The 22,474-nt window shown below is 38.3% G+C and overlaps 1 protein-coding gene across 1 annotated transcript in view; it reads right to left on the bottom strand.

Moving 5' to 3' along the window:
* REV3L (REV3 like, DNA directed polymerase zeta catalytic subunit) overlaps positions 1–22,474 on the bottom strand; it is a 112,331-nt gene that overhangs the window by 40,136 nt on the left and 49,721 nt on the right. Inside the window, exons 11-18 of the mRNA XM_056856958.1 lie at positions 20,337–20,574; positions 18,977–19,113; positions 14,606–18,719; positions 12,988–13,904; positions 12,285–12,367; positions 10,943–11,068; positions 6,782–6,980; positions 4,157–4,268 (exon numbers count right to left, since the gene is read on the bottom strand). Coding sequence (XP_056712936.1) covers positions 4,157–4,268; positions 6,782–6,980; positions 10,943–11,068; positions 12,285–12,367; positions 12,988–13,904; positions 14,606–18,719; positions 18,977–19,113; positions 20,337–20,574 — 5,926 coding nt within the window. The remainder of the gene's footprint in view (positions 1–4,156; positions 4,269–6,781; positions 6,981–10,942; positions 11,069–12,284; positions 12,368–12,987; positions 13,905–14,605; positions 18,720–18,976; positions 19,114–20,336; positions 20,575–22,474) is intronic.

Here is a 22,474-nt window from a genome sequence, read left to right on the forward strand (position 1 = left end):
CCCCATCTGTGGATACTTAAATTCAAAGACTGGAGCCATGAACAGACAAGACAGATCTTTCTACAGTTGTACCTCTAAGAAACAGATGCCTTCTGAGATTTCAGTGGCCATTGTGGGGATTGCTAGGTAACCACAACAATATTACCAGCCTTTTTGAACCTTGGTTTCTGTAAAAGGCAGGGGGTGGGGGTGGACAAGTCCCCTTCCAAGGCTATTTTGCTCCCCCCCCCTTTTCCCCGAAGGGAGGGTACTAGGGCAAGGCCTAGCAGCAACCACTGGGCAACTTGCTACCATGCAATCTACACAACTCAGCCAGGTGGCTATGACTTGGATGCCACATAACTCACCCTAGTATGGCAGGGGGCACCACACAACTCACTTGAGCAACTTGCTACCGCATGACTTTTCCCCAGAAGAGGCTTCCAGGGGTAGGAAAGGAGGGAAAGCTGAGGGTCAATGTGGTGCAGGGTTAGAGTGTCAGACTAGAATCTGGGAGACCCAGGTTCATATCCCTGCTCTGCCATGGAAGCTTGTTGGGTGACCTTGGGCCAGTCACATGCTCTCAGCCTAATCTACCTCACAGGGTTGTTGTGAGAATAAAACAGAGGAGAGGAGAATGATGTAAGCTGCTTTAGGTTCTCACTGGGGGAAGAGATGGGCTATAAACTGAACTAAATAAATACTTAAGCTGAAGACTGGGGGAAGGGTAGATAAAAGAACAGTCGACTGGTGAGTGAGAAGGAGAGAAGGGAAAAGGGAGAGGATGTGGATGATGCTAGGGGGAGAGAAAGAGGGAATAGCATGGGGAAGGGGTATAGGGAAAATTAAATGGGCACAGAGATTTGCACTTTATAGAAGAAGAAGCAGCAGGACATTTGTATAGAAAATTACTTGGTGAGACTTTCACAATTAATGTAAAGGTATTTTGGATATTTCAAAATATTTTGTGTCCTTTGTACTATTCTACAAATAATGATAAAGAATCAAGTAATTCTGATGCTTGTCATCTTTAGTTTCTCTTAGCATGCTGTGAAGAATTCAAAATACCAGAATTGCTAATCAGTTGGCATCTTTGAATACAACCATTTTTATTATGAATACTACTATCTCGGATTCTTGTTAACATGACTTGTTTTCATTAAACATTTGTCCAAAGGAAGTTCAAGATGAAAATGGTTATTTTCTCTAGATCACTAAACCCCTTGTCAAATCTTGTCAAGGTGTACCAGGAATTTAACTTTATATAAAACTTGAACTACTAGTGAAGACTGCTGTATTGTTTTGGACCATAAACAGCTTTAAACTACTATTGCTCTATGTAAATGAGTAGCTGGATTATACTCAGACTTAAAACTGATGGAAGAAAATGTCATAATTTTAATGCCCCAGGAACCTCAAGGAATATTTTCAATTTTGTATTTTCATTTTAATAATGACTCAACAGAAAGCAGCATTTGAACTCTATTTCATTTTGCCTCATTCTTTCTTCAACCCACGGAAATCTTTCTGAACTGAATCTTGTTTTTGACAAAAGGGTGTCTACATTAGTTTCTTTCCAGATAACATTTTGGTAAAAATATACAAGTCTACTGGATTATTTGATTGGTTTGTTATCAAAATGCTAAACTTACAGTTTGGGAATCAAAATGCTACACTTTTCTGACTAGATGTACTTCATCACCTCCAATATTGAGGAGATCCACATCTGCACTCAAAATCTTAGCAATCTTAATGCACAGCATGGTTTCTTTATCCTTTTATAATTTATCAAATGAAACTTAATTAAGAAAATCTGTTCAGAATCAGGGGATGTTCAAAGGTTACCTTTGTAGCTGATTTAAATAATTGGTTCAAGTTACTCCCAGAAAATGTGGAAATAGACATATTCAGCTATAGCCAAGAAAGATATAATCAGTCATATGAATAGGAACATCTAAAATTGTCCATCAGGAATTTTATGCTATTAGTTAACCTACTGATTAGATATCCAGTTACTGAACTATGTCCCTGCATCCTATTGCTGAGATATTTCAGGTAGCAAATAAATCATCGGTTTGCACCAGACGTATTGTTTACGGGACATCTCCCTCACCCCAAGTCCTGTATGCCATCATCTTTGAAACTGAGTATCAACTTCACTAGTCCTAAAATCAATCACAAAGGTTATTCAAATATGGAAAAGGACCTAACTACATGATACACTGGGAATTCTATGTATGGAGCAGCTAGTGTTTTCTAAATGCAGTAAGTATGTAGGGGCTTGGCTTGAATTGGGACCACCACAACATGAGTTGTCCCAGGGGATCACTATCTGAACCATTGTGAGGCTGTACTGCAAACAGTACTCATCTGGGGCCATTTTTGGTAAATGGGTTCCCTGAGGTGAAGTAAATAATGGCCTATACCCGGGATTTTCTACAATCAGTAGTCTCACAACTAAAAATCTGGGGAAATAAATCTGTGATAAAGACAGGCACCAAGAGACATTTTGGATTTTGCCCAGTGTCATCTTTATCAAGGCCAAATATCAGAGCCTCCTAACTGAATCTTGAATGAATTTACTTAGAAGTAAATTCCATCGATTTCAGAGGAAATTATGGTACAGAATTTGCCCTAACAGCCCTTTTAGTTACTCACGTGAAAACATTAACTAAGCTGTTCTTAAAAGTTCTTTGCTCGATTCATCTAGCAGTAGCAACAGAAACTGTCAATTTTCCAAATAGCTACACAGATTTTTTTTAAAATGTGGATTTCTGAGTACCAACTTTTAATTTGGTTTTAAAAAAATGGAGATTGCCCTAAAAAGAATCAGTGTTTTGTTGAAATTAATTGAGAATGAAAAAGGGGGGAAACCACTGTTATTGTGGTGAGTGGAAAAAAATGATGTTTCCTGCCAATTTCTGTAGAGAGGTTATAAACCTCCCAATTCAGAGGTAAAAATGTCCTGATCATAATCTTTATAGGAACAAACTGTACTCCAGTAGTTGTCAGACACTGCAAGTGGATGCATAGCGCCTCAACATATAGCAACCCAGCTGCTATTACTTTCTACGATGAAGAAATTCTACCATGTTAAAACCTGTTACTTTCTTCATCCAATGAAACCTTCAGCATGGCAGTCTTCTCTGGTGATCTTCAGAAATAAACGAATTGTAGCATGCTATTTAGCATGTTTTTATGTGTACTCAAATGATGTTTGCCCTTACCCTTCCCAAATGGTGGAGGATTTTACAAAAATAAAATAAAAGCAGCAGCTTGTTACTTCCTAGTTGTTTCCCAAGCCAGACGGAGCAGCGGATTCCCAAAAAAGAGAAAGATAAAATTAATTTCCTTACCTGTAATTTTGTCTTCTCTGAACAGGAATCCGCTGCTTCGTCAGGACCCACCCTGTGTTGGTTGCTCTCGGCAACTCTTTTGTATTCTGGCTTCCTGGGTTTTGTCAATGCCATTCTCATCAGAAGTTTTCTAGTTGGAGAGAGAGAGAATTGCAAATGTACTCCGCCTAGTACAAATTTTCCTTGAGAATGTATTCCAGCCAGATGTTTCAAAGTTTAGTTTTCTTGGTAAAATTAAGTGCTTCGAAGCTTTGGTAGTTGACCAAGAAGAAAGATGCATCTGAAGTTCCACAGGTGCATGACCACAGAGTTCTTAAAAACACGTCAGAAACTTGGGAAAGGCAGACCAAGCAGTTTTCCATACCTGAGGAAGCACGAGTTTCCCATTGGGAGAAGAGAAATATATGCAAAGATGATAGCTCCAGACCTATGAATGTCTATTTATCTGTACTACTGCAAAGAATGGTTTTTGATACATTCTGATAGAAATATCTACCTACTTATGAGAGGGTTTTTTCATTCCTAGCATATGAAGATCTAAACTTCAGAAGTCTTCTAGTTTTAAGATTGATATGTATTCCGGACATTGGTAAGGGATATTACAAGTTCAGTAAGACCGATGTGAAAGCTCAGTTTGGAGGCTTATGTAAAATACCTTCAGAAGTTAAATTTATTTGTTATCAGCAGGAAAATCAGACTTTTTCAAGAAATGTACACTTGGAGGGAGAAGAAAAAGAAGTGTGACAAAGAGTTCAAAAATCTTAAATTAACAATTCCAAGGCTGAAAAAATCCCACAAAAAGGAGAACACAGATGCACTACCTTTTAACAATATTCACTACCTCCTGGAAAAGTGCCCTCTCATCAGTAGCATAGGTGACTTCCAATCCTGAGATACCAGATCTTGTAAGCAAAGGTGCATGTTCTCTGTTACCTAAAAAGCAAATTAAGATGTATTTATTTCTAGAAAAGTCAATACTGAAGGAATAACCCTACACTGACTGAAACCCTATTTTGTCATTACACTGCCTCCTAACTGCAATACTCAAGATGTGCCATGATTTATGGAAATCTCATTTGATCAAATTCTGTTGGAAAACATACAAAAAACTGTTGACACTTACAGAGCTCTCTTTCACTGGAAGCATACTTCAGTTACATTGACTGGAACTTTCCACCACACAAATGTTCATGTACTTTCACAAGCAGAAGTTGGGCACAGTTAAGATATGTCACCACCTAAGCTTCTCTTACTTTAATGCACAGTGTAGCCAAGATAAGGAAACAGCCAACCTCAATTGAAAAAGTATTCTTAAATTTTCTGTATTTTCAATATTGTTTACATTTTGCAATATATACATTCTTTCAACATCCTTCAATTTCTAATTTGTGTGGCCCAAAAAACAATGGACAACCACAACAGTGAGACCAGTAAGTTTAAAGACTGTGAGCTAAACTACAACCTGTATCATTATGCAGTTAAGTTTGAATTAACTTACTCAACTAAAACAAAGTTATAATATTAGGCAAAAGTACAAAAAATTCAGGCTGCAGAAAGACCCCACCAGATGCTACTATATCTCTGCCTAACCTACATCCCTGCTGCCTTGACCTACATCACAGCTGCTACTGCTCCTGTGCAAATTCCATTCCAACCTTAGTGTTCACTTCAAAGAGACACTTCCAGCCTCTTACATCGAGGCATTTAGAGACAAAGCTTCTGATCAGGCTCCTGGTGTGTAAACTGTCCTTGACACAAGTAGGGGGGGAAATCAGCAACCTGTGCTAGAAGTTGCTACTCAATGCTTTAGTGTGAGGCTTCAGTGAGAGGCATCCTGTGTTTGAAGTGAATGTTTACATTATGCTGGGGAGAAAAGTAGCAATAGCCAGGAACTGAAGAAACCTGTTGAACAAGGGGGTGGCTATGCCAGGCTAAGGAAATTGCTCTGAACCTTGCTTCCCACACATGGGGTAAGTAGGATTGAACACAATGTTCAGAACATTAGAAAAGTGTTTTCAATCAAAGAAGGCTAAAATACTTACACTAAAGCTAAATCAAGTCACTACAAAGATCCCCCCTTTTTAGTATCTGTTAGTTGGGGTTATTTATTTTTTATGGCAAAACATGAACAGCCATGTGTGCTTTCAAAATTTAAGAAGTCACATGGAAGAAAATTTAAGAAGTCGATCTAAATTTGCTATCCAGATATTCCCACCCACCCCCTAAAAAACCCACCACAATGACAAAAAGCCCAACAGATTCTTCAAAGAAAAAAAATGGCAAGAAAGCTTAGAACCAATACAAGGAAGAATTCTACAGCATTTAATATTACTGTGTTCTATATAATATGACTTTACATACTAGTTGATTTAAAAATTATTTCTTCAGAATTTATCAAGCTGGCCCTGCAGAAAGTCAGTGTAGTTATGTTACATTTTACTGAAGATCACATCTAACATTTTAACTAGGCTAAACCAGTGGTACTCAACCTTTAACAGCTGGAGAGCCACTTCAACTATTAACCATTGCAGAGCATAATATCAAATATTAACACTGCAACTTTGCATCACATTGCTACTGCGATGTGTAATGGTGTTATGCCACCACATTAACATCACCTGACCATAATCTTTTCCAAAACCACTATTTTAATGTCCTATTGGCTGCTGGGAAAAAGAGGAAGACTTCCCCATTCTCCCCCCATCGCTGCTGGGTTTGAGGTGATTTCTATTCTTACCTGTGGGGGGATCCCAGCAGCTCCTTCGTTTTCCTCCTATGGGAGGAGGTACTTCAGCGACTCCCACACTGCCGGTCCTTTGGTCAGTGCTCCCCGCGCTGCCTGATAGAGTGGAGCGCCGATCAGATGCCTACACTGCGAAAGCCGCCTGTAGGGCCTCAAGAGCATCCGGCTCTAGAGCCACAGGTTGAGTATCACTGGTCTAAACAAAGCCAAAAAGGTACAATACAATAAGGGCCCTGTTTAGACCCTACAAAGATAAGAAAACCAAAATACAACCCTGACATTTAATATAATTAAAGTGCTGCAGCAACGTAAACCAATTTTGACAAATTATCATAGTTGCAATTCTTGAACAGACCAGCTGAAGACTAAGAGAGCATTCCGGCAAAGGGCTTTTGAGGACTGAATCTAACACACACTTTCCTCTTTACAACTTCACAACTTCTGCAGGAGCATGCCATCTATTGCCTAAACAAAGTTTAATATTTAACTGAACTTTGAGGATTATAGCCCTTGCAAAAGTTCATAGGAAGATGTAAGGTGGAAACCTCTACTATGCCTCCTATGGACCTTTCATTCAACAAGAGGACATTAATTTAAACACTAGCCAAAAACTCTTCAACCACATTTTATCATATTTTATCACTTGGAGGTGATAAAATGAATATGTCGGTGAAAATTTTTAAAGAAAAAAAAATAGAAGAACCTTGGCATATGATTGTTCGTGCTCTGTCTTTATCAATCACTATAGCACCAGTAATTTCCATTTTATTAGTATTTGGTCTTGGTGTGTCAGATGAGATGCAGTAGAATAAAGCACAGATAGGATCAAACTCAGGATCTGCCTCCAAGTCTCTTCTTGTTCGAGCATGTAATTCTATACTGAGGAGTGTAAGGTGCTGAACCTATGCAAAAAAGTATACATCATGAGATTCTTTTAACACCCCTTTGAAATAGACAGTATTACAAATGAAAGCATTACAACCAGTAATAAATTGTATGCAGAGCAATTTGTTTTACACACAGCTTAATATAAAGATTGTAAGACTCAGTTGCTTGTGAAAATGGAAATACTACATGTACCCTGATCATTTTAATAATCAGGGTCAAAAGGAAGGAAACAGATATTCTGAAATCAGACTGCTTTTCATTTTGCACCACAGAAGATCCACTGGTAATGTAACTTATTTTTAAAGGCTTCGGGCTATACTGATATTGCAGCAGGTATCGGATAAGAATAAAGCTTCAGTCATGTTACCTGGTGCATTAAAGTATGTGAATATCTTGTAAAGGTTGAGTCATATATCAGTTTTCCCAGAAGAAGCTGTTGGCAGAATGCCAAAACTGAACAATGAGAGATTTAAGCATTACTTAACAAATGGCCATACAAGGAACTGCACTCAAGGAAACTTCTATTGCAGTCTTAGTTAACTGTGATAATGGGTGGTCACAATTTGTATATGATTTTTAGTAGGTAGAACTGAGGAACAAGAATTAAATTACATTTTTAATAGATATATCTATTTATAATTAATTAGTAAATAAACACATAAGCAAACAAGAATGAAGATGCACAAAAGTCAACCTTGAAATGGGAAAAAGTATACCTGTACCTGGGAACATCTTGGGCATGAGGTTTATTATTTTACTCTTAATAACAGCATACAATAATTCTTACTTTTAGATGCTATCAAGGTGAGATTATTACACCTGGGCTCTTAAACAAGATAGACCAAAATTACAGTGCACATTTCTGTGTCAGAAGGGTAGGAATGCTTTCCCCCCTTTGATAGAGATGCCCCTACGCTAAGAAATTCTGAGGGCTGGCCCAAGAATTTTTGGTGCCCCCAGGTGACAAAATTACTTCGCCACCCCCTCCTGCACCACAGGGAAGCCACCACTTGCCCCTCCCCCTGCCCTCCTTGCCCCTATATCACAGCAGCAAGGCAAGGTATGGCAAGAAGTCGCCGCTCCCCATCCTTGCCGCCCCCACTGTACTGGGAAGCCACCACCCCCTCTCTTTGCCCACCCCCTCTCTTTGCCCCCTCACAGCATTTACCATAGCAAGGCATGACAAGCAAGCCATCACCCATTCTCCTCCCCGCCCCCATACCTTTGTGCTGTAGGAAGCCACAGCACAGCCTTTGGGAGCTGCACAGCATCTGAGGGAAGGAGAAAGAGGTCCTGCCACCGATGGAGGAAAGCAGCAGGATCCACCGGGGCGGAGGGGGTGCTTTCCTTGGCTATTGCTTGCTGAGGCAGATCTCAACACCTCCAGCTAGTGGGGAGTCAACAGGGCTGCCAACAATTACCTAGGTATGACTAGTGAATGGACTGCCGGACTGGAATTCAAAAGGGAATGGAAAAAGTTTGGGGCTTTGAATGTAATTTAGATCCGTTGTTCTATCTGTGGTTCAAAATCAAAGAACTAACCTTTTATATGGCTACTGCTGCTACAATTATCTAAGTCACAGTAGAGATTCAAACTTTCTTCCAGCCTGACAATATTTAAGGAAACTGTGGGATGACAAAACTGACCAACTTCATATGTGTTAAAAAAAAAGATAAAGCAAATAATTTTTTAAAAATGGTTTCCATATATTAAACTCTGCAGAAATAATGAACCTTATTTAACAAATGCTTTAAAAATATACCTAGAGAATATATTGGCTGGGATGTTTTACATTTTAACTAATTTTAACAATAATATATGATAATGGTTTGTTTTATTACTAATACCCTATAAAATTAATATGCTTATTGCTTTCTTCTCACTAATATTTGAATGGTATTCAATGTTTACACTAATGTGGTTAAGTTCCTATTTACTACTGGTTTTCAAATTAAAATATTTTTTGGTTGCTCATAAATTCACTAACAAATTTCGAACAGTAGAAAAGAGTAGGAGTCCAGTAGCACCTTAAAGACTAACAGAATTTCTGGCAGGGTATGAGCTTTCGTGAGCCATGAAAGCTCACGTGGCTCACAAAAGCTCATACTCTGCCAGAAATTTTAAGGTGCTCATGGACTCCTACTCTTTTCTACTGCTAGTGGCAAACACATCATGAAATCCCATCATGAAATTTCAAAAATATACACGATTATCAAACTCTTCACTATAACTCAACAATCTGGATCTGAATATGATTAATGACCCTTAACCACTTGGACCTCCGTTCCTAAGGATTTTCATTCCCTTGAAGGGTGCGAGTTTAATCATTAGATAGACCTCCTTTACCTTTTCTATCTACTGGTTTACATCAGGAATATCTTTCGATTTCCAATGCTGTGCAAATACCAAGTGCACAGCTGCTATTAAATTCAGAGTAATAGAATATTCCCATAGTAATAGATGACAAAGTGTTGAAGGACTGGCAGAGCTTGCTTAATGAATGTATGTGGAAAGCTAGGAGACCCAAGATAAAATGTTCTACTGCTCAATCTAAATGGTCCTCAGGAGGGTTAGGTCTTCCAAATATTAAAGCATACTATGATGTGGCTAAATTAGTGTGGTTGTTAGCATGGACTAATGAGGGGAATTCCTCATTAGAACTGGTAAATAGAATGCCACATAGAACCTTTTTATGGGCCACTCCAATTCTTATGAAGAAAATACATAAAAAGGGGGATTTAACTGTAGATAATCTGATGAAGATTTTGGATAAATATATAGGAAGAAGTTTTCTCCTGGGACTTCACCCCTTGCTTCTGTTGCCTATATGCCAATAAAGGCTTGTGTTGTGTTGTTGTGCTTCTATTGTCAGAGATTTGGATGTATTCCAAAAATTTAAATTACCTTCTCTAGCAAAATGGGAAAGATATATAGGTAGTTATTATCTCTGGTTCTATTATCCCATATGAAGAAGTGAAGAAAGAAATAGTCAGATTACTTGGTTTGAATATCTTCAAATGAAGAGTTTTCTTACCTGCAATGGATTTTTTGTTAGGCAAAAAAGCAAATTTGAAAGAATGATGACTCAACACTCAAAAAAATTGCTTTCTGAGTTTTATGGATTAACTATCTCACAAGAATCAACACTGGTTCTCAAATTTTGAATGTTTTTAAACGTCTGAATGTTTTTAATGGTTTTGTCAACTCCGTGTCTTCTTCACTAATGTTTGATAATTCAGTTTCATTAACTGATATTTGGATTTTATTATAATGTAATGTTTATACCAATACCATTAACTCTTATTAATATTTATCAATTTCTTTATGTTCTTAATGTTTGCATTATTTTAATTATCAATTAACAAAATTTGGATACAAGGATTTCTGAGATTCAGACTTCACCTTCATTTTCTGTTTTAAAGGCAAAACTTGAACACCACCTGAGGAGTTCTTGTACAAATGAAACCCTAAATCAGGGGTGGGGAACCTTTTTTCTGCCAAGGGCCATTTGGATATTTATAACATCATTCGCTGGCCGTGCATTCTGGCCCTGCCCCCTTTAACCCCTCCATTGTTGTCACTTCTGCCTCCAGCCCTCTTGTAGCACAGAGGGAATATGTTTCTCCACAGCCCAGGTGGGAAAGGGTTAATGTAGTTTCCTGGGCGGTCCTAGCAGCTCCATAGTGAACGACTCTTCTCCAAAGGGGAAAGAAGGTTACTTTTCTCAGCAAAACAAACTCACATCCGCCTTGAGTAGAGGCTACTCCTGTCCGCGCAAGGGGGTGGATCACCAGCCTTAGATCCTTCTGAGCTAGAGATCTGCCAGGACCCACGAAGGGCCAGACCAAATGATTTCGTGGGCGTTATATGGCCCCCAGGCCTGATGTTCCCCACCCCTACCCTAAATGCTTAACATTATCTGTGAAAGAAACCAAATGTAAGAGTAAAGTATTTTTAGTGATGAGAATCAGTTACCTCATGTAAAGCCTTTGCTTCTTGAAGATTTTGTATACTTATTTTAAAACCATAGGAGTTGTTTAAAGACGGCCCTTCAATCTGAGATGTCTCTTTCTTTGGAGCACTTCTGGCAGTGAATTGATTCTGTCAAAAGAGAGATGCACAACAAATAATTTGTCCATTAATATATTGCTTTTACACATTTAACCACTTCATTATTCAGATTATTCATGTTTATTAAATTACCAAATCTAAGTAATTTAAATACTTATACCAGTTTCTGGGAAAGGAACCACAGCATATCATTAAACTTTCCAATGTCCCCTCAAATCACTTTCCTACCCAACTACTGCCCTTCTTTGTGCATGGGTAATAAAGAATGGCAAAACTTATTTGTGGCACAACTACATGGGATAGTACCTCAGAGAAATAGATCCTATGATGCTGTGCATGAAGGCAACCTTTAATCTAACAACGTCGGGCTTAGGATGCCAAACATGCAGCCCTCTTGTACTATTTAGAATATGATCAATTTCTGAATTTAGCATAAAAATTACACTAATATTCTTCACCACCATCTTTCAATGCTGTTATATATCTTAACACTGCACACCTGCATTTCTGTGCTAGCTCATCTTTCATTGTTGGCTTCAAATTTTGTACTGGTATAGCATTAGATGCACTATACACTAGATTGAGTGTTTTTCCACTCGCAGACATACTGTTTTATATCCAAGGATGTTCTTCTGCTTGTGTAAGCTGTTGCGCAAATGGAACATGGGAGTTTCTGTAAAACTATTAAAGCTCTGTTCGAAGTATTCTACTAGCTGTTGTCAAAGTATTTCCAGAACGGTGCTAGCAATTATTTCCCTTCCAATTATCATTCGTTGAATCCACTGTTCAATCCACATCAACTGGTTTCCCTCCTTAAAGAGAAACAGAGCTTTGTTGTAGTGATACTCACTGCTACTGAGCACCGCCACCTTTAGTGGGGGGAGGGGGCTCTCCCAAGGTCTGATGGGGGAATTGATGGAAATCAGTCCAACTTTATAGTTGAGTACCACCACTTTTTAAAAACAACAGCAATGAAGCACTGAATAGAGGCATTAGTACTTGGCAGAATTCTACCATATCAATAGAACTTTTTGTTCTGTTTCCTATTTCTTTCAATAACAATTCAAATCCACACCTATTTTGTATGTGTACATATTTTTAACAAGATGCATGATTTCCAAGAAAATGTGCATAAGATCTGAAGAAACAGAACATTTGAAACAGAAGATCTGAAACGGAAGAATAATTGTACAGAACCCAACCTGGAGAACCTAATAAAAAGGGAAAGTTCCCATTCCATTTTTACCTTAACTTGTGTGGTTAAAAGTACTTTTCGAAGAGCATCAACATTACTTCCTCTTCTGTGATTCAATTTCTGGATTTTTGGTCCTAGGCATGGGGTGAGAAACAGGTAATTAGTATTAATATCATATAATAACTTAAATGATGTTTATATAGTGAACTACTGAAATATTGATTTTTTAAATAAAGAATGGCACTCTTAACCAGTGTTAAGCACAATCTTGATGCAAGGCATGATCTGACACTGCAGCACCTTATATTGCAGGTCTTAAATAGTGTATGTGCTGAAAGTTAGAGACAATTATTCTAAGCCTCATCAATTTTCTTCCTTGACTTTTTCACACATGCCAAAAAATGCACTTTCAATCCACTTTCAATGCACTTTACAGCCGGATTATACTGTGTGAAACGGCAAAATCCACTTGCAAACAATTGTTAAAAGTGTATTGAAAGTAGACTGAAAGTGCATTATTCAGCATGTGTGAAAGTGCCCTAGTTAGTCATACTAACTACACATTAAATTTATTTTAGAGAACTCAACATATTCTGATATGAATTATCACTTTACGTTAGTAACCTTTTCAGCCATTTGCTGATCATGCTCTCACATTGCTCATTATAGAACAAGTACTGTCCCATATTTTAAAATTAAATTTCTTACAATTTTTATTTTCAGTATGTGCATATGACTTATTTTTTAAGCTTACCCGGTAAGAATGGGGTAAATGTAAGTGCTTCTGGTACTGTTTCTTGACACTTTTTCTCCCTAATTGGTGTGCTGTGGAAGCAAACTGGTTCAGAATTGCCATCACATTCTCTTGATGGGGACACCCTGAAGGGTACCTTGCCTTCCTCTTTGACAAGCTTCTGTGCTTTCTTGGCTAGTGTTTTACTTTCTTCCACAGAGAACAATATATCCTCTGAATCCTCCGAACAAGACTGTTTGGAATCAGAGGATGCTACTTGTTGCCAAGGAGGAAGAGCTGGTGAATCAGGTGAACTATAATTAACATATTCCTCCTCTTCCTCATTTCTTTCTGTCTCTATCGCTGCAGGGACAAGTGGCAGAGGCCTGTTTCTGAGCCCACTCTTATTCAGTTCTGCATTATTTGTATCACTGTTTCCCGTTGTCTGTGGTGGTGTAGGATTTGATGAAACGCAAAAAACTTCTGAATGCACAGCAGATTTGCTAACTTCAACACTGGGTAAGTCAGAACACTCAGCTCCCTTGGCCATTTCAAAACATAGATTTTTAGGTAAAGAGATATGTTTCAAATTATTAGTAGCTGTTGCTGTCTCAGTCCTTATAATGGCAGTTCTTTTCCTGAAGAGTTCATAATCTTCTTTGGCCTGAAGCCATGATTCAACTTGTTGGGAAGTTGGTGCACATTTACAAGGCATAATCACTATTTTTTTTTCTTCACCAGTTTTATGGCTATTTCTTTGTTTTTTATCAGCAGGGGACTGGCTATTCCGAAGAGGAGAACCAGGTCTAGGACTTTGAGCCATTGCAAGAAAAGCAGTCTTCCACAGCCGTAGTCCTTCCAGTGAGAAGTCTCCCTCAAATTCAAGCAGATCATTTGTAAGTCTTGTTTCAACGGTAAGTAGCCTTCCTCCAATCTCTCTGTGAAGATAAGGCTTTGAGTTATTCTTCTGTAAAGATGGAATTCAAAAATTACTGCTGTTTTTCTTATAATTTTGAGGGAATTAAAACTGAATAGAAAACATGCATGTAAAGTTGGCTTTTATTTTAGTATTCTCCCCAGTAACAAAGGCTAAAGTTTATACACAAGATCATGTTAAGCTCCCTACAGTGACCCAAACTTCAGAATCTGCAAAAATGAAGCAAAAAATTAATCAAAGGATTATTCTAATACTATACAGCACAGACTCTCTTTTGTGGCACAAGAAGAGAATACATGAAAGTTATGCATAAAATTCCCTTTAACATCAAAATTTAAGAGGCAAAGAAAAATACATTCATACAAAATATCAACGGGACCCCTGAGACGTGTGGGGGAAGTGTTACCCTTTTATTTTGCTACTCCCCACCCCGTGATACTTCCCCTCCCCTTTCTTATGTTTTTCCTGCCCACTTCCTCCTCTTTTGCTCACCTTCCTTCCCTACTGCTTTTCTGGTCACTGCCACATGCAAGTACCCACCTGCCTGCTCGCCTGACAGCAACTGTCTTATACTTTTTTTTCCTTGTCACCTCTGTACCTGCCCCAAGGGTGTGGGTTTTTCGATCTACACCCAGATGTCCAGATTCAGCATCAGAAATACGATAACTACAGAAAGACAAAGCCCTGCCATACCCACATTACCTGGGCTTTTCTGGTGCATCACAAGGATTGCTGCAAAATGGTTCTTGATATATGGCTTCTGCAAGATCATGATCCACTAAAGTTGACATGATTTCTTCACGACTTGGAGGTGACATTAGAGGTTTAAGGATGTGTGCAGCACGAGAACTTCCATTTTTTGACTGTGAAGGTGAATTTGTAGATCTTGGTGAACTATCTGGGGTTGGTGTTAATCCATTATTTCTTGAAATATACAACTCTAAATCTTCAGAAGCTGCATCCATAAGTTCACCATCTGGTGAAGACAATATAGAAGAAAAGGAGATGCTAACAGAGTCAAGTGGCTGACCTGATTCAAAAGCAGCTTCCTTTCTAAAGTGGTTTTGACTCCACTCACTATTTGGTGATGAAAGATTAAGAAAAATCCCTTTCTTCACAGTATTTCTGTCCAACTGGAATTGTTCCTTCTGGCATATTTCTTCCCCTTGCACATCTACTGGTGAGCTAGGCTGAGATGCTGATGGAAGAACATTATTTTTCCACACACTGTGGAGATGGTTTTCATTGTTATCCAAAAGCCTTTTATCAAACACTTGAGGACTTAGTGGACCAGATCTTAACCATGTGGTTGGATCTGAATAATGATTTTCTTCTTTAGACATTTTGCTATTATGATTCAAAAAATCAGTTTCTGCCGTTTGTCCAGGAAAAAGATCCTGAGTAGCATCGCTCAGAAATTTCTGTGGCAGATTTTGATCTGCTGGAACAAACTGACTGGCAGAATATAAACTACAAAATCCAGTCTGCCCTATGGTATTAATATCAAAGTTATAATTATGATCAGGCGATAGACTGTCTTCAAGTGAGTAACAGCTCTCAAAACCTGGGTCTGAATAAAAAACAGGACTATCAGATATGATATGGACAGTTTTACTATTATGTTGCTTCGCAGGCTCTTTTAGAAGCTTTTGTGGTTTCTCTTTAGGCTTCTTGTCTTTAGGAGCTCGAGGTTTTCTTGGTGTTACGACTGAACGTGTTCTTTTGATTAATTTATTTTGAACAAGGGGATAAGAAACACCACTAGTCAGCTGAGGTTTAACTGACATTTGTTCATGCATGTTATGAACTAGTGCTTTTTGCTGCCTCTTTTGGAGCAATTCCTTTAGAACAGCCAAACCAGAATGTGCTTCACCAAATGCAGAAGGAACTAGAGTCTTACCTATGCACTGGGAATCCATTTTGGTTTGAGAGACTGTTTCTGATACAGCATGCTGTTTTATGTTTTTTTCAGGGTTAAAATGTGACATATCCAAAATGAATCCTCTCTGTTTCTGCTCCCATCCTAGTTTTTTAACTGGACTTCTCAAAGAAGCTACAAAGCATTTTTTTGGCAACTGAAAAGGTCCATGGCTTTCCTCAGAAGTTTTAAAAAAAGAAGAAATATGATCAGCATGTTTTGTTGCTTCTGGAAGGTAAACTATCTGCTGCTGACTATCCTTACAGTGCAAAAAATTACTAGAATGCATCTGATCAGTTTTTATTGTGTCTGAAGTACTGACATTTTCGATCGCCTTACCAGCAGAACATAAAAGCCTGCTTTGTGCATTTGTAATCTCATCTGCTTTTTTAGACATGTCTTTAGAATTGTACATATTCAGTGCTACCTGAGATATATGATTAGACTGGTCGAACACGTTATTTTGAACTAAGGTGGTTTCTTTTGTTCTAAATATACCACTTTGACTATTAGATCTTTGGAAGTTTATTTTGGCTTTTTCCCTTCCTGACACCACAGAAGCTATGGCCGGATGAAGGTTTTCCTGTGTCAAGGGGGAACCTTGGCACCCTATAGGTTTTTCATTTTCCAAGAGTGCATGGAAATACATCAGTGGATTTCCTTGAGCAGTAGCTGTTAGTGGGAGTGGTGTTGATGGTAGGTGTCCTGTTGAATAGCCAGTGGGAGGCATATCTTTCTGTGTAAAGAGTGGCTGAAAGTTTCCCAAGCTCTGAATGTTCTCAGGTAAATCATGGTGCTTCAGTACAAGTTTAACTTCTGTTCCTGGAAGATAATTATGTTTTTCATCTGTAGCTGTTATGGACTTGGAGACTTTTTCTATTTTTTGTTTCAGTTTTGCTCTAGGCTTCTTCTTAACTTCATTTCCTGCTTTATTAGTTAGGTTGCTCTTGTTCTTTGTATTAGTTCGTACAGTAGCACCAGCAAATTGCTTTCTACATTTCTTAACCTGAGTTTTTGATTGGCTATGTCTTTTATGCACGGAAATAACAGTCTTACTGCTGTAAACATTAGCATTTTTAAACACCAAAGTTTCTTTTTCTAGATTAGTCATAATTTCTTCTGCATTTGGATCAGTGGGAGACCAGCAGCGAGGTGGAGATACATTAACCGGACTTGCACTTCTTTCGGAGAGAAAACCTAGTTTAGACATAACATCACTATAGTTCAAATCACAGTCTTCAGCTTCAGCACTATATGATGGAAGAGGGGGAGAAAGAAAAGCATGTGTTCTTTTTCTGAAATATAGAGTTCTCTTAATATTCTTACTTTTCATATTTTGTAGTTTCCCAATCTTCTTCTTAGCAGATTTACATTTTGCTTTCCTTTTGTGACTTTTCTTTGGTGTTAATGGATAAATAGGATATTTGGTTGCAGGAGAATCAGGAACTTTTGGCCAAAAGTCTTTTAAAGGTGCAAGCTTTTTATATAAATGCATCTTTTCCTCTGTAAGTATCACTTGCTCCTCACTAGAATCTATTTTCCCAAGTTTAACAAGCATATTTTTTCTCCCTCTAAATCTATTAATAATTATATATTTTATAATAACAGGTGGTAATTTTTTAGAAAGTTTTCTTCGTTTTTGAGACTTTTTAGACCCATCTACATTTTCATCATTTTCTATGCAATGAGGTAGGCTAATTTTTGAACGGTGCATGCCAAAGCTAGATTCACTGTCTTCAGTCTCATAATTTATTTTACGTTTAGCACGTAGTGTGTATTTATTTCCACACAGCCCAAATGATTGTTCGGCTTCTTGAGTTTCAGCTCCAGAGCGGCAGTCAATACAGTTACTAGTATCCATAGACATTTTGTTTAGAAAAGCACCTTGAGGAACTTGAATATCATTTGGTAGCAGACTGAACTTATCAGGAATATCATTATTAGCATCACCTTGTAAATAGCAGCTTTCTATTGTGGATGCATTGAGACTTGCAGACTCCTGTTGATGGCTAAGACTGAATTTCTTCTTATTTAGTTTTAACCTAGTTTGCTTTTTGCCTTGTGGCAGTTTATATGTCACAGGACCTAACTTCTGTGGCTGACTGAGACAATTAGAAAGAACAACACTAGGAAAAAACATGTAATGTGATGTTTGTTGGCTAGGGTTTGTTTTTTCTGCTTTATGTTCCTGAAATTCTTCATATCTAATTTTAAGGTTATTAAGGCTGTCTTCATCAGTGTTACTTACAGCGGAATGAATAATAGTTCTATTAACCTCTGAGAAAGACACTAAATCACAATTTTCTGGTGCTGAACAAAGGCTATTTATAGTTGTGCTACCAGCATTTTTATTTGCTTCAGATAATGTTTTATTTTTGGAATGGTCAAAATCTGAAAAGTCAGAATTTTTAAGGAAACTGCATTCATCCATTTGGTGGTTCACAGACAAAGAGATATCCTTGGTAGCCTTTCTGATGCCAGTGTACTTCCTGCTAGGCAGGTGTCTGCTTGCTGAGGAGAGGTCTTCGTAAGTGGTTTCACACAAAACCTGGAGTGTTTCACTTTTATTACTTTCCTTGTGTACATTCTCAGAATGGAGGATACTGTTGAAGGGTGTTGGGTATTTCACATTGTAAGTGCTTTCTTTTGTAAAAGAACTGATCAAAAAGTCGGGTCTTGCGTCCCTCTTGTTTGGCTGAGAAAGCCCTTCCAAGTCATCACTGTTCAAAACATGAGAAGAAAGGGCACTTGTGTGTTTACACTGAAAAGTAATCTTAGCTGAAGATGGGGGTTCCAGAGTAGCATCATCTTTGTGAAAAATTGAAGTCTTTGTAGAAGTTTTGCTTGCTGCAATTACAGATGTGTGCGTTCGAGAACTTTCATCATTCAAAGGATTGTCTAAAACAGAACAGATATGGCAAATTATTTTTATTGTTTTTCTCATACATTAAATAGGACGGTAGCCATTTTAAAAAATGCATTGGGCCAAATAATTGTACTAGGATGAAGAGGAAAAGGCACAGGTAAGGGTAGGCCAGGACTACAATGAGAGAAGTACAGAAATACAGGCGAAACTTCATAAAGAATAAATGTTGGCACACACAGACTACTGTCTCATGGAAGAAATGAAATTCCAAAAGTTTTTAAAGTCTTACCACTGTTTTCATCTGCTGTTCCATCTAACTGAGGTATAGACAGACTTGCCAGAAGCAAATCATTACCACTCCAATCCATCTCATCTTCTGAAGAGCTGTCTTCAGTTGAGCTCGGATTCTTACTTCTGCCAACTGACCTAAAAGTGAAACCTATTTTAGACATACAAAATATTTGGCCAGCCACCTGATAGAAAGTTCTGCCCTTGCCGTTCCCCAAAACAGCTTTTCCAATAGCAATATGTTACCCCCTCATTTATATTGTGCCTTTATACTGTGCAGAAATACAAAGTTCCTTTGGGAAGAATACTATATTTTTTTGTGATATGCTGAATGTTAATTCATATAAGATGTGTAAAACAATTCTATATTTCAAATCACTTTCATCCCTACTGTAACTTTTATTCCTCATTACCATATTGGGCATCATTGTATGAACATTAGAAAGTCCTGCCCACATGGGCACCATTATCCCTTCTATCAGCCCCTTACAACTGCCATTTTCACTGCTGCCCTGCTACTGCCCGAGTGCTTTAAAAAAAATCAACAGTTGTGATTGCACTATAGCTCATAACAGTTGTGACTGTAGTATAGTTTACAATGATCTATTGCCATGATAATGATCTAATGCTACTAGCTCATCTGAATTCTTAGCTTTCTTTTAAAAAAAGACTCAGCCATTTTTTTGTGGAAAGCAAAAAACGGAGGACTAGACACTTAATTTTAAAAAAGTAAAAGTGGGAATTTAGACAAATAAGTCTAATGTTATAACTGTTTAGCAGTTTTCTGTGACACTCAAATCAGGGCTAAATTATGGTTGAAGCTAAGAATCCCTACACTATCCTAGAGTTAGCAGGAGCTCTGCTCTAAGCTTGTCTCCCCGGCAAAGGCAGGAGGGAAAGTGGAAGTTGGGGCTTTCCAGCCCTGGGAGACAGGAAGTTAAAGATTTTTAGTCCTGCCTCCCCGAGCAACCAATGGGAAAACCTGAGCTGCAAGATGCCCTTACCCTCAGAGCGGGAATGCACTGTCTCTGTTATTCTTTGCCATTGTGTACTCGTTTAGCAAACATGCCCATAGAGCAGTACATGCTGAGAGAAAAGATTCTAGCACAGTCTCTATAGACCAATGAAGAATCTATCCCAATCCAATGAAGGTCAGATTAGCTACTAGCTCTTGGGTTTTTTCACTGACCTACTTGTCTGAGCCATCTAGATTCATGTAACTGATCATGTTTCTAATCCTAGATTTCTATCCTCATAGCTTGCTTAAATCTCCAGATTGATTTTTTCTTAGAAATACGGGTAGTTCAGCTGAACATAATTTAATAAATGAAGGTGATTATCACAACAAATAAAGGATATACCTTCTTTTTTCACTGGCATCATTAATGTTGCTGTCCCATCGTTGGGACATTAGCAAACTGAGCTCCATTTCTTCCTTTTCAATTTGTGGCTCATTTTCTTCATCATCACTGTTGTGGAGATTCCTACAGCTTCCAGGAGAAAAATGTTGCAATAAAGTTCTTTGCTCTCCAATTTCATAGCCTTCATCCTCCAAACCAGCCAAGAGATTCATCACGGCTTGATCAGCACTACTGTCCACTGTAGTAAACACAAGAATAAGTTCAGGTACGTACCGTGTCAGTTTTAAGCAAAATCTGCATTTGTCTGTGTGTTTTTTCCACCTTATAGCTCATTTACTACTCTTGTGATCTGAGCCACATTTCTACACCCCTGCCCTTTTTCTTAAGTGGTCTACATGCTTTACATTTGCAAGATGAACTCAGCTCAGTTAAGATATCCCATGAAACCAGAGTTTATTCATTTTAAATATGTTCAGTTTGCAAACACAGTTCATTACTGAAGCTCTGGCTCACTCTGATAAGTGCCAGTTTTATTGTTTTCTCTCCATAGCCTATGGCATCACTGGGGAAAATAGGATTATTCCAAGATATCTGTGCTCTCACATCATACAAATCCACAGTTAAAATTAACTGTCCTTCTTAGTAATTGTGGGTTTGGCCAATGTCTAAACCTATCCAATATTAGAAAAATTTACACAACGCCCTTTTTAAGGGAGAGACAGTTGACTTCTCTGGCCACTGAAATAGAAACTAAAAATACTAGAAACATTGTATATACAATTATGGTTTGAGTTAATGCTTTGAGATCCCACCAGGAAAAATAACTTAGATTTCAGTGAGGGTTTTTTCTTTTCATGGAAGTGGACAACATTCTATAGGTAAGTCCTCCCATTTAGTTCAGAGAGTCATATACAACCTCTACCGTGGGACCTTGCGGTCTCAGGTTTGGAGTTTAAAAAGCTGTCATAACAGGCAGCTGCCTCAGCCAACTTTCTCACTCCTGAATGAATTATGACAAAATTTCAGCTAAAAGGTATCTAGATCAGAGGACTGATTCTCTTTCTTGAAAAACAGAGTTAGCTGAAGATGCTCATATAAACAAAGGAATGGCTTTGTGTGCTTTGTAAAGCACAATTCATTTTTCTTTTCCGCAAAATACATGTATTGATCATCTTCATCCTTAAACTCTTGATATTATGCCAGCTAGGTGGCACTTTAACAACTTTCATAACATTTTGCCAATATTAGTAATATCTTTGTAGAATGTGAGTATTCATTTCTCTTAGTTTCTGATCAAACACTTCAGGAAAAGGAATATTGAGACCTGAAGGGAAAACCCTGGAAAGCTTCACTCATTCCCCTTGGTTTAATTTGCATTTAATTTAGCTTCAGTTCCAGCATTTTAAATCATGTTGGAATAATCTGTGAGAAGGAAGTTAAATGGTAACATCTGATGCTCCCTCTTCTTGGTTTAAATCAGAAAGAGGATATTCTGACCCAAGATGGCTCAAATCAGTCTATTTGGAGAGTCCCTGTGGGAGATAACACTTAAGGGCAAAACCTCTTAAAGAGTTGTGGGGTTGTGTAACCCTATATTGTTCATCTTCACCGGATAATAATAGGGTCTAGCTAAAAGCTCATGAGTGGTTGGGCTCTGGGCTGCAACTATGAGCACAACAAGACCCTTTCAATCACACTGCAGCTGTCTCTTGACCTCTCCATGGGCTTACAATCAGCACCCTCAGGTGAGTCTTCTGAGGCCAAGGTCCCCTTCTGTATTAGGGTGTCTCTGATTTGTACTCTGAACAAACGTAGAAGCCACAGATAAGTGGAAGAACAGAGTTGTGCCACAGGACAAAGTATATTTGAGAGCTACTGATCTCCTACTTGAAAACCCCTGCTGAAACAGGACAGGAAAAGCTTCTCTTCCCCACACCCCAGCTGTTTTCCCATGGCAAAACAGCCCTGGGGGGAGTCATTACCCCATTTTTTCTGCTTCATGTGCACAGAATACTGCATGTGGAGCAGAAAAAAACAGGGAAATAACACCCCCTCCAAGTTCTGTTTCAGCATGGAAAAATGGCTGGAGGAGGGAGGCAGGAGCCCTTGGTTCCCTGCAGCAGTATTTTGAGCCTGTT

This window comes from Euleptes europaea, chromosome 10 (genome assembly GCF_029931775.1).
Source record: "Euleptes europaea isolate rEulEur1 chromosome 10, rEulEur1.hap1, whole genome shotgun sequence".
In the NCBI taxonomy this organism is placed as follows: Eukaryota; Metazoa; Chordata; class Lepidosauria; order Squamata; family Sphaerodactylidae; genus Euleptes; species Euleptes europaea.